Source organism: Tamandua tetradactyla, chromosome 10 (assembly GCF_023851605.1).
Source record: "Tamandua tetradactyla isolate mTamTet1 chromosome 10, mTamTet1.pri, whole genome shotgun sequence".
NCBI lineage: Eukaryota > Metazoa > Chordata > Mammalia > Pilosa > Myrmecophagidae > Tamandua > Tamandua tetradactyla.
The window spans coordinates 65378895-65392145 of NC_135336.1; the positions used below are offsets into that span (position 1 = coordinate 65378895).

General features: G+C 32.1%; 1 protein-coding gene across 1 annotated transcript in view; it reads left to right on the forward strand.

Annotated features, from left to right (window-relative positions):
* Positions 1–13251, forward strand: part of GBE1 (1,4-alpha-glucan branching enzyme 1) — a 344340-nt gene that overhangs the window by 227653 nt on the left and 103436 nt on the right. The window contains exon 8 of the mRNA XM_077118703.1: positions 8514–8629. Within this exon, the coding sequence (XP_076974818.1) occupies positions 8514–8629 (116 nt within the window). The remainder of the gene's footprint in view (positions 1–8513; positions 8630–13251) is intronic.

Sequence of the window (13251 nt, forward strand, 5' to 3'; positions counted from 1 at the left end):
CATACGGTGGGAATTTCCTGCGATGTATATTGATAGAAAGAAATTTTCCCCAAATTTATTATTTTACAGGGAAAAATTCTGGGGAAATGTGATTAAAAATAGGAAGGACTAGGTGAGCATTTCTATGTATGACTATGTCACTTGCACCTAGCTTGTATCTGGCCCAAAGCAGTTACTCAAGAAACGTTTGTTGAGTGAACCAATAAGTAAATAGTGACATTATTTCAGAAAACTAATGCCAAGTTGACCTTTAAAGGCTTATTTTGCTTTGCAAAAGAGTCCTTATCTTTATGAAGACTTATTTCAATATGAAAAAAATTGCCTATGTATATTTTAGAACTCATTGGTATATTTCTAACCATAAATAAAGTGTATATTTAAGCAAATGTGTTTAAAAATCGGTTTATTGTTTAATAGGAGCACCAATTGATTAATCCCTTACTTTATATCAAACAATGTGCTAATTACGTTATACATATGATCTCATTTATCCCCTTCCAGGAGGGTGCTGAAATTATCTTTTATTATGCATTTGGGAAAAGTGAACCTTAGAGAAGTTAAATAAATTGCCCAAATTTATACAACTAATAGGACTACTAATTAGAACAGTGGATAGGTGAGGTCTGTGTAGATTTTAAAAAGTGGTTTACCAGGGAAATTACCACAGACAGGAACTAATTTGCATATAGTCATGTGGAATATGGCATTATGAAACTGTGCTGAAGAGATGGGGTTTTGGACTCAAAAAGTTGAGCCCCACATTTCCTATTTCATGAGTGACCTTGGACACTTTAACTTTTCTAAATCTCAGTTTCCCCAACCATAGAACATACTTGATTTCATAGTCTGGTTAAATGTAATTATATAAGGAGTAGTGTCTGGTAACTAGTAGTCACTCAGTGAATTTGAATTCCTTTTTCTTTCCTAAGAAAATATGTCCTTCCTATTTTACTATACTCCCAGCTCATTGACATCTAGGCATACTAGTATACTTAAGAGAAGTACATATTATTTAGCAAGTTTAGTTCAACTTTGAAAATTGCTGAATGAGTGATGGATGAAATTTAAATGTGATTAATAGCAGCCCTCTAAAGAAGTTTCCTGAATTTCCCACATCCCCAGAATGCACACACCCAAACACACAAGCATTTTCTGAAGAGCTAACTGCTTCTCTTTTTTTTTTACACTACCTCTATTCCTATGCAACAGTTCTTCCTCATTTTATCTGGAACATTTATCCATTTTTGGTATTAGAATTATACATGATTGCATCTTAAAACAACTTCTATAATGTTTTCATATATATGTCTATATATATATAGACATCTTTATATGAACTACAATATGATTTTCCTTGGATACTGTGATAAAATATTGATTATTTGGGGATGGTAGCTGTTCTAGTTTGCTAGCTGCTGGAATGCAATATACCAGAAACAGAATGGCTTTTAAAAAGGGGAATTTAATAAGGTGCTAGTTTAAGGTTCTAAAGCCAAGAAAATGTCCCAATTACAAGTCCATAGAAATATCCAATCAAAAGCATCCCTTTGTTCAAGAAGGCCAATGAAGTTCACGGTTTCTTTCTCATCTGGAAGGGCATCTGGCGAACACAGAGTTTCTCTCTCAGCTGGAAGGGCACATGGCAACCATGGCGTCATCTGCTAGCTTTCTCTCCTGGCTTCCGGTTTCACGAAGCTCCCCGGGAGGCGTTTTCCTTTTTCATCTCCAAAGGTCGCTGGCCCGTGGACTCTCTGCTTCCTGGTGCTGCAGCATTCTCTGCTCTCTCCTAAATCTTCTTCATTCTCCAAAATGTTTTCTCTTTTATAGGACTCCAGAAACTTCTCAAGACCCACCCCAAATGGGTGGAGACATGTCATCTAATCCAGTTTAACAACCACTCTTGATTAAATCACACCATCTAGGGAGATGATCTGATTACTGTTTCAAACATACAGTATTTAATAGGGATTATTCTACCTTTATGAAATGGGATTTTGAATAAAACATGGCTTTTCTTGGGGACATACATCCTTTCAAGCCAGCACAGTAGCCAAGGAAGTCCTACTGTTCCCTATATAAGGTCAGTATAGCCTATTAAATCATAATTATTTTAGGCAGGAAATGAAAAATTTATTCCCAGAAGTTTTATGCACTGCATTTGTATATAAGCAAGAGATTTATTCTCCTTCAACTGTATTTCTGAATTTTTTTTAATTCTTTTTAAATGTATTTATCTCTGTAACTTGCCTCAAGTCATCTTTTGGAATTATACTTACTAAATATAAGTAAGTAAACTATATATGTAAAATACACAATTTTAATACAATGATGGAAAATTATCATTACAGGAATGTACTTTCCTATAATAGAAATATAATATCTTATTTCAATATCATACTTCAACTACTAGAAAAATCAATCAGAAGAGAACAAAATGAAAAAGAGATTTATATGAATAGTTAAGTAATGTTTCCAAACTTTTACTTTGAAAGAGCTTTTAAATCACGTTACTGATTATGGTATAATATTTGTGAATGAATGATATATTTCTGTACATGTTCAAGTTACTGTCAGTTGATTTATCCCAAACCATTAATTAGCTTCATTTTGTAGGTGAAGTAGAATTTTTAGTCTTATTGGAAACATATCTGTGTGTATGTATTTTTTTTGTGTATATACATATATATGTGTGTGTGTGTGTGTAAGTATAAGTGGTATAGGTATATGTGTATATAATCAACTAATCTACAGCAACTTGTTCTGGAGAACAACAACGCCTTGTTTAGATGAGATATGTAATGAATTTCATATAATGCCTCATTTATGTTTCATTATGGGGGGATGACTTAGCATAGCTGTCTGCTTTCTAGAGCTAAGGCGTATCAGAATTTTGGACCTTCCACTTTGAAAGAGATGGTTCTAAGTTCTCTCCAAACTTTAATGGTATATTTTATAAGCATTAATGTCTTGACATATCAACTTTGGTAATGATCTTTGTGAGAAAGTAGAGAAATACAAACCAATTTTTAAACAAATGATATAAAAATTTATTCTGAACCACTAAGGGTAACAAATCAATGTAGGTTATTGTTTTAGATTTGTCTTTTTCCTAAAGGTCAGTGTCAATTTTCACTTTTCTCTCACTGCTCATCTGTTTGCATTCCCTATGCACACTCATGCATACATACATATGATTGAACATACACACACATTCTCCTTCAAGTTTGCCTTTCTAATATTCCTTTAGCAGATAACCAAGCTTGTTAAAAATGTGTAGAGAAATAAAGACTTGAAAATTTCTCAAGTAAAGATTTTTTTTAGTAAAAGTACAATATGAAACATTTAGTATATACATGCACAATATGCTACTTTTCCTACTTACTTCCTAGAGAATATCATGTTTATAGATAATATGAATAGAGATAATTTTAATAAGATAATTTTAATAAGAGACATTAAACAGTGGCTAAATGAAAAACATGAAGAAAAATGATATGTTATTGTTAACCATTCCACTGTCTTTAAAGCTGAATGGATTTTAGATAGTATATCATAAAACTATGAAGCAAAACTTTTTGTAAGAGTTAATAACTTAATGCAATTTAAGCCTTAAGGAAAAGAAGACATATTCTAATAATTAGTACAGATAACCAGAGCTCATTGGATATGATCTGTTCAAACAATACAGTAAATTATATAAAATAAAGTTGCACAGGATGAAATCCAGAAAATAATATGACATTAAAAAGAAAACTCCAAAAATAATAATTTATAGCTACCTCTGTTCTGAAATTTATATAATTTTAGATTACTAGTATTTGAATGAACATTTTGTCTCCCTAGAGTGTTGTGTTTATTTCTACCTAATTTTCTTTGAAATTATGATATACAATAGCCCAACATAATTATCACTATCTAGAAACCCAGATACATTTTATTATAATCCCTAATAGCTGAGTTCATAGTACAAAATATAAACAAAACAAACAGTTTTTCCCCCTTCAGGTAAATAAATTGATAGGTGAGTTCATTTTTTAAAATAAAGTAGGTAGCTAGACAGTCCCTGTTTATGTGACATTTAGAGTATCTTCCCAAGAGGATTGATTTTACTATTATTTAATTTAACATTCTATCCTTTTATTTGATATATCATACCTTTTCCACAAAGGAAGAAGTTCCAGACCAGCTTTTCTCCTCAAGGTCAGTTTACTGCTTCAATTTAAAAACCCAAATGAAAAGATGAGAGTTTTGCTTCATAGTTTTATGATATACTATCTTAAATCCATTCAGCTTAAAAACTGTAGAATGGTTACCAAGAACGTATTTTTCTTCATGTTTTTTTTATTTAGCCACTGTTTAACATGTCTCATATTTACTTGTGGATAGTGGTGGTAGGGTTTTAGTAACATCCAGTGAACTAAGTTGCTTATTTTGAAAATCCCAAGAGATATGTTATACTGCAAATAAACAGGATATTAGGCAAATATCTTGATTAAAAAATTGTAACTACATTAAATAAATATCATATCTGATTATACATGCTTGTCAAGAAAATTGGCTGTTTTATTATATAAAAGGGTTCTTATTTTCTTCTAAGCTGTGAGAAAACTGTTTTTTTTTTTTTTTTTTTTTTAATTTGGGGGATAGATGTTTCCTAAAACTTTAATTTTGGAATTAACTTTTGACAAATTTTTCTTATTAAATCCTCATTACTTGATTCCAGGTTAAATATTCCAGACTTCTAAACCAATTAGACTCTTGATTACTTTGATTGCCAGGAATTTTCAAATGTATACATGATCCATCAATGTATTCAGTTTCTATACCTGACACCTGTGATTTAAAAGTTTTAGTGATTTATGATCTACTGGAGAGGCAGTTGCATTTCATTATCTTTTTCTGAGTTTTCGGGAATTTGTATAAAGTTGAGGAAAATGTGGAAGTAAGCTAATTAATTGACTGTAGGTCATATGGATGACAGTATTAGTTCCTAACTAATATGTTAGTTTCTAACTGTGTTATTTTGTTATAATGCTAATAACCAAAATACATTGCTTCGCCTACATATTACTGCTGACCATAAAGATTTGTATTTTTTTTTTTTTTGCATTACTTTCTAAAAGTTAATCTCTAGCTCTTCCAGTTGTATGGAAGCTAGGCTTTCTCTCCTGGTTTGTAAGCACACCTTTTAAAATCCTTATGCCAATGGCGTAACCTTAAAATCTAAGTCCCACCTTGTCTGTTGAATGCTCCAATGTAAAACTATGCTTTTAAATTCTGCTTTATATTTTTATGGGACTCTAATCAACTGTATATATCAACTGTGTTACGGGCTATCTGATGACATTTTGAGGTAGGAAAAGTAAATTGCCTTTTTTATTGTACCCTTTGCCAGATATTTTCATACTTGACTCAAGGCAAACCATTCAGTTGAGATGATTCAGATGATTTATTACTACAGAGAACATTGAGCAATATTTCTAATGCAGCAGTGATTTAGAATACATCGTAACTCCTCTTCCTCTCAACCCCCAAAGGTGGAAAAATTGAAACTTATGGATATGGGATTTGAAAATTATGATAGTAGAAATAGTAATAGACATCTTTCAGATGTCTTTATTTTCACTGGTGACATTTTCCTTAAGTTTGTCCTGTCCTATTTAAAAGGAAAATCCTAAGTTTCAGTGAACTAGTTCATTCCTGTATGAGATTCACGTTTTCCTTGTCCATGTGACTGTTGAAGGGTGGAGTACAGGCAGAGTAACTCAGCCATATATCCTTACATATTTAGATTTTCAACTTATTGTTAGGATTCTTTCACTGAGTTTTGAGGTCAGGGTACATCTGAAATAAAATAGCTTGGGAAGAAGTTTTATCTTGAGTTATTGGTACTACGTATTTTCTATTCATATAATAAAAGTTGGTTTAGAAAGGCATTTGTTATCCTTAGAAAGGCCTGCCTACAAGGTTTGCCCTTGGGAACTTGGATTTCAGGATGATTCTGACCGTTTCCAGAACTGTTGAGAATGACCTCCTGTGTCTGAGCTCTTTGTTCAGACAATGTAGTTGATGTCAAATACCTGCTTTCCTTCTGGAAGCCTGGATTTTGATATGTGCCAATGCAGAGGGTGCCATGCATCCAGCTCCAGTAAAAACGCTGGGAACTTTGTCTGTAATGATCTTCTCTGGTAGAGTGGTGATAACTCAGTACTGGAGGAATTAGGCATGTCCTGTGTCTCTCCACTGGGGGAGAACTCTTAGGAGCTTGGGTCTGGTTTCCTCCAAACTTCGACCTATGCTCCTTTCCCCTTGCTGATTTTGCTTGATGTCCTTTTGCAGTAATAACTCATAGCCAGGAGTGCAGCAATATTCCAGAAGTGCAGCAATATTTAGTAACTCACTGAACTTGGGGGTGGTATTAAGGACCCTGACACAGCTTTTTTGTAATTTAATTTAGTGTTCTGAGAAAAATATGATTATATAACAGTTAAACAAATTATCTACATTAATTTTGATTTTTACGTATTCCCCAACAACGGGAAAAAGGTACATCTTCATTATAATCACACTGTAAACTAACATAAGGTACGGTTATTGTACAGACTCAGTGTCCGAGGTTCTCTGTCTTTTTAGATTTCTGAAGTCCCAATTTACTGACCTGAGTACAAAGCAACCTCTGTTTTTAAATTGGTTTATTCAAAACATTGGGTTTACAAAGAGTGGATTAGTCTATCTATAGTTATCATGTTAAGATGATAGGAGATGCAAAATTGGGACCACAGAAAAATTGGGAATATATTTTATGAGTCCGCATCCCCCTATTTTCTTCCAAAATATTTCATGTTTTCTTAAACACCAAAAGGTATTTGTTCATATTTTATCTCCAAGAATTCAAGTTGAAAATTTTAAAGTACTCTGCAAGCCAAAAAAAAAGTAGTATGTGTCAGATAAGGTCCAGGGAGCGACAGCTTATAAGTTCTGGTTTATAGATTCATATCTTCATATATCTACCAAAGATTTTGAGTATTTAAATAGGTTTTATTCCCTTTCTGGTGTAATTTGGTTTAATTTACAAAAGTGAAATATCATTACCAATCAAAGGGCCAAATTAGAAACCATATATGCCCTATTTAAAACATTGCTTTGAATGGATTATTGATATAATAGCATGTAAAACTGTTCTTTCTGAAATGCCCATATTGCGTCCATATTAAAAATATATAGATATCATAAATTCTTTTACAAAATAGAGTAATTTTGATCTTGTTCAGTATTAAAATACCTTTTTACTTTTATTCATTTCTATTTTTAAACATGATTATTTTCCCTTAAACCCTAAGTAAATATGCATTAATAATAACAGAGGAAATTCCACCTTCATCATTGCTTGGGCTTAGCAATCTAGAGCCCCCTGACTTCCATTCATATCTACTGGATTGTTTCCATTTCTTTCCTTTAAAGAAAAAATCTTTCAAGAAGTTTTCAAAATCTAAAGTAATATATTTAAAGCAGTTAATTGGCAACAGTACTTCTCTGTCACCAAAGTTTGGATTTACAATTCTGGAGTTGATTGTGATGACTTGATTTCCACTTATATCAGATTGCTTTTTAATATATAGAGGGTTTAAAAAATGCAAAAATTTCAACTGGATTAAAGATTTATGTATACTATTACAGCTTTGTCATTAAACTAAATGAAGTATCAAAGTTTTGAAACCACAGTTATAATAAGTTAGAGAACTCAACCATAATTATCTGACTGAAGAAAATGCTAATTGATGATTCCCTCTTTTCAATTGTCCAAAATAGGCTTGTTTTTTGTGGTGTTTTTGATTGAGTTATATTGATCTTTGTTTTCCTTCTGTTTTTATTTATGTAGAGATCTTTAACTTGTAAAACTTTCTACTTTATTAAACGTGTTTTTTTTAGTAGTTAGATTTTGGTTTTTGCCCCCACAAAACAACTAATGCAATATTATTTATTATGGGATTTCTTTTATGTATTTTTTTTCTTTTACTTTTCATTTTTGATTGTATCTGTTCGAAGCTGAAACAGGAGGGACTATTTTAAGCAAACAAACATTGAAGACAGTCTTTCTACTGATAATGAAAATGTATTTTCTAAAAAGGAAAGAAATAATAGCCATTTGTATTGTGTGAGAAATCTTGATGAAAATGCAGGAATTTGAGCACTACAATCTAATAATCACTGTTGTTGAATTGAACAAGGTTGTCCCTACCTTTATTACCAGACTTATATATTTTTTCCTTTTTTTGTTTCAGACACTTAGTGATTTTGTGGCTAAAGGAAAATTAATAATTTTTCCTTTTAAAATGAATTTCATGAAACAAATGACATTGTTGATTTCTGGTTTTTAAATGTTGTATTTTTTGACCATCCTTTTTCTTGAAGATGGAGCACTTTATAATTTTGATTATCTGTTATCAAACAGGATATATAACAATTAATATAATTTACATTGTTCTAAAATATGTATTTCTTTAATATTTTAGCTGGGAAGTTTTGAGATTCCTTCTTTCCAACATAAGATGGTGGTTGGAAGAATATGGCTTTGATGGATATCGTTTTGATGGTGTTACTTCCATGCTCTATCATCATCATGGAATGGGTAGGTAACTTGATATAAAAAGATGTATCATGATATACATATATTTATTTTTTCTGAAAGTTTATAACCAAGTGTGGAGTTCACTTACAGAGGCTTCAAAGGCTGTTTTTGATGGCTTGACTTTTATTAGTCTTCTGGATGTCTTTTCTGTAGTCAGTTCTGACCCTTTGGGATCAGAGGTAGGGTATAAAATTTATAATTTATAAAGGAATAAAAAGTAATGATTTCCTTGGAAATATATCTGCATTATAATATCCTATCCTTAAATTGTAGTTTTCTTTTTAAAAGTGTCTTGTAAGGAAACTGATTATTGAAACAATCTCAGGATGTAAACATGACAGCATTTGCAATGGAAAATAATAATAAATAAGGACATTTTTGAATGAGTGGGTTCCTTTGCATATAGAACATTAAGAAAATTACATATTTTAAAATACAGATTTACTGAATTAAAAATTAATTTGGAAATTCATTTGGAATTAAAAATATTGATCACACTTTCAATTTAAAGCTGTACAAAGATCACAGAATCTTAATCCTTGCATTGATAATACAGTGAAGAATTATTATTATTCTCTATGGTCAGATATTCATCAGCAGCATATAATCAGGAAATGGGAGAAAAGATTTATACTGTAAATCTTTAAAAGTGGCTGCCAAGTAAAGGAGCTGAACAATTACTGAAGGCTGAGAAGGAAATATATGGATCTAAATGCTTACATTAAAAAAGAAGAAAGGTCTTAAATCAGAGACCCTACCTCAAAATTAAAGGGTCAAGAAAAAGAAGAACAAACTAAATCCAAAGCAAAGAGAAGGAAGGAAATATCAAGGATGAGTGTGAAGATACATGAGATAGAGAAAAATAATAATGACAATGCAAAAAAAAAAAAATCCACAAGATTAAAGTTACTTCTTTGAAGAGATCAATAAAATTGACAAATATTTAGCTATACAAAAAAAGGGAGAGGACACAAAATAAAAATAAAAGACAATCATAAACATCAATAAAATAATAAAAAGAATTAAAAGAGAGATGACAACTAAAATCAGAAATGAAAATGGGCCCATTATTACTAATGCCACAAAAATAAAAAAGACTATAAGAGGTTACTAGGAACAACAGTATACTGACAAATTGGATATAGTAGATAGAATGGACAACATCCTGCAAACACACAAATTACCTATGATGATCAAGAAGAAATAGAATATCTCAACAAACCGATAGCTAGTAAAGAGATTAAATCAGTAAGCAAAAATCTCCCAACGAAGACAAACTCAGGACCAGGTGAATTTTACCAAATATTCCAAAAAGAGTCAACATTCTGTTCAAAGTCTTCCAGAAGATTCAGTGGGAGGGAATACTCTTTACCCTTTCCCAATTTCTCATACTGAAGCCAGATAAAGATAATATAAGAAAAGAAAAATACAAACCAATATCCCTTACGACTATAGATGCAGAAATCCTCAACAAAGTACTAGCTGTGCTGGTTTGAATCTGTAGTGTAGCCCAGAAAAAGCCAATTTATTTAATCCTCATTCAATATTGCTGGGTGGGAGATTTTTTATTGTTTCTATGGAGATGTGACTTACCCAATGGTGGGTGGTAACTTTTGATTAGACAGTTTCCATGGAAATGTGTCTCTACCCATTCAATGTGACTGGAGCCCTTCAAGAGGAACCCTTTTGGAAAAAGCTTTAAAGCTACAAAAACCACCAGAACCAGCAGAGCCACAGAAGGACAGAGGCCCAGGGAAGCTGTTGAAGAGAAAGCTAGCAGATCTTGCCATGTTCCTTTCCAACTGAGAGAGAAACCCTGTACATCATCAACCTTCTTGAACGAAGGTATCTTTCCTTGGATACCTTAGAATGAACATTCTTATAGGCTTGCCTTAATTTGGGCAGTTTCATAGCCTTAGAACTCTAAACTTGCAACTTAATAAATTTCCCTTTTTAAATGCCGTTCTGTTTCTGGTATATCACACTCTAGCAGCTTTCAAACTAGAACACTACTAGCAAACTGAATCCAGCAACATATCAAAGGAATTGCCCATCTTCATCAAGAGAGATTCATCTCAGGTATGCAATGATGATTCACTATAAGAAAATTAAAAAAAAAAGTAATATACCACATTAACAGAGCAAAGGAGAAAAAAAACACATAATCATCTCAATAGATGCAGAAAAGGCATTTGGCAAGTTTCAACACCCCTTCTTGAGAAATGCACTTAGAAACTAGAAATACAATAAAGGGCATCTATGAAAAACCTGCAGCTAACATCATAGTCAATTGTGAGATACTGAAAGCTTTCACTCTAAGATAAGGAAGATCATGAACAAAACAGAAGACCACTGTCACCACTGCTATTCAACATTAACATTATGTTGGAAGTTCTAGCTATACCGATAAGGCAGGAGAAAGAAATTAAAGGCACCTGAATTAGAAAGGAAGAAGTAAGACTTTCTCTGTTTACAAATGGCAAGATCCTTTGTTCATAAAATTCTGAAAAATCCACAACAAAGCTCCTGGAACAAATAAATGAATTCAGCGAAATGATGGGGTGAAGATAACATGCAAAAATCAGTAGTGATTTTTATATTTGTAATGAACAAACTGATGAGGAAATTAAGAAAAAAATCCATTTATAATAGCAGTTAAAAGAGTGAAATATTTAAGAATAAATATAACCAAGAATGTAAAAAACTTGTACACAGAAAACTACAAGACATTGCTTAAGGAAATCAAAGAAAACCTAAATAAATGGAACGACCTTCCATGTTCATGGATTGGGAGATTGAATGTGGTTAGTATGTCAGTTCTATCTGAAGCAATTTACGTATTCAAAACAATCCCAATCAAAATTCCCGCATCCTTCTTTGAACAAAGACAGTCATCAAATTTATGTAGAAAGGTAAGGGGCCCAGGATAGCCAAAGCCATCTTGGAAAAGAAGAACAAAGTTATAGGATGCACAGAGCCATAGTAATCAAATCCGCTTGGTACTAGTACAAAGATAGGCATAGACCAATGAATCATATTGAGAGTTTGGAGATCAACTGCCACATTTATGGCCAAGTGACTTTTAGCAAGAGTGCCAAGTCTACTCAATGGGAAAAGAATAGGTTTTTTTCAACAAATGATATTGGATAAACTGAATGGCCATATATAAAAGAATGTATGTGGTCCCCTATCTCATACCATATACAAAAATCCACTCAAAACGGATCATAGAGCTAAATATATGAACCAGAACTATAAAATTCCTAGAAGAAAAAAAAAAAGGTAAGCATCTCAGGACATTGTGTTAGGCAATTGTTTCTTAGATTTTACACTCAAAGCGTAAGGAATAAAAAACAATAAATGAAGGGGACCTCATCAAAATTAAAAACTTTGGGGCATCAAAGGACTTTATCATGAAAGTAAAAAGCAGCCTACTCAATGGGAGAAAATATTTGGAAACATATTTTTGATAAATATTTAATATCTAAAATATATGAGGAAATCCTGCAACTCCACAATAAAAAGATAAACAACCAATCAAGCAATGAGCAAAAGACTTGAATAGATATTTGTCCAAAGAAGCTATAGAAATGGTCAAAAAGCACTTAAAAAGATGCTTAATGTCATGAGAAATGCAAATCAAAAGCACAATGAGATACCATTTTATACCCCTTAGTATGACTACTATTTTTTTTAAAATACACATATGATCACAATATTGGCAATGACTTGGAGAAATAGGAAGACTCCTTTATCCATTGTTGGTGGGAATGTAAAATGTGCAGTTGCTGTGGAAGACAGTTTGGCAATTCCTTAGAAAGATAAATATAGAATTATTACATGATCCAGAAATCCCACTTCTAAGTATATACCCAAAAGATATGAAAGGAAGGATTTGACAGATATTTGGAAACTGATATTCATAGCAGCATTATTCACAATTGTCAAAAGATGGAGGCACCTCTCGTGTTCATCAACCAATAAATGGGCAAACAGAATGTGGTATAAACATACAATGGAATATCATTCAGACATAAAAAGAAGAGAAGTTCTGATATGTGTGAAAACATGGATGAAATTTGATTGAATCTGATTGTGTGAAATAAGCCAGACACAAAAGGATAAATATTGTATAACCTCACTGGCATGAAAGAATGAGAATAAGCAAAGCATAGCGTCAGAATCTAGAATACAGGTTACTCGGGCATGGGTTGGGGCAGGGAATGGGTAGTTAATTTTTAAATTGTACAGTTTCTATTTGGAATCACAGAGATGTTTGGTAATGGATGGTAGTGTTGGTAGCACAACATTGTAAACATAATTGATAGCACTAAGTTATGTGTTTGAATGTGGTTAAAAGGGGAAATTTTAGATTGTATATATGTTACTAGGAAATAATTTAAGAAAACCATGGGCCTGTTCATCACAAACTGTGAACTCTATTGTAAATGATAGACTATAGTTGATAGTAAATTATAATAGTGCTCTTTAATGAATTGTTAAAAAAAAATCTACCGTACTAATACAAGGTGTAATAGGGTGATATTTGGGAACTCTGTATTTCATGCATGATTTTTCTGTAAATATTCAATCTCTGTAATAAAAAAAAATAAATTAAAGAA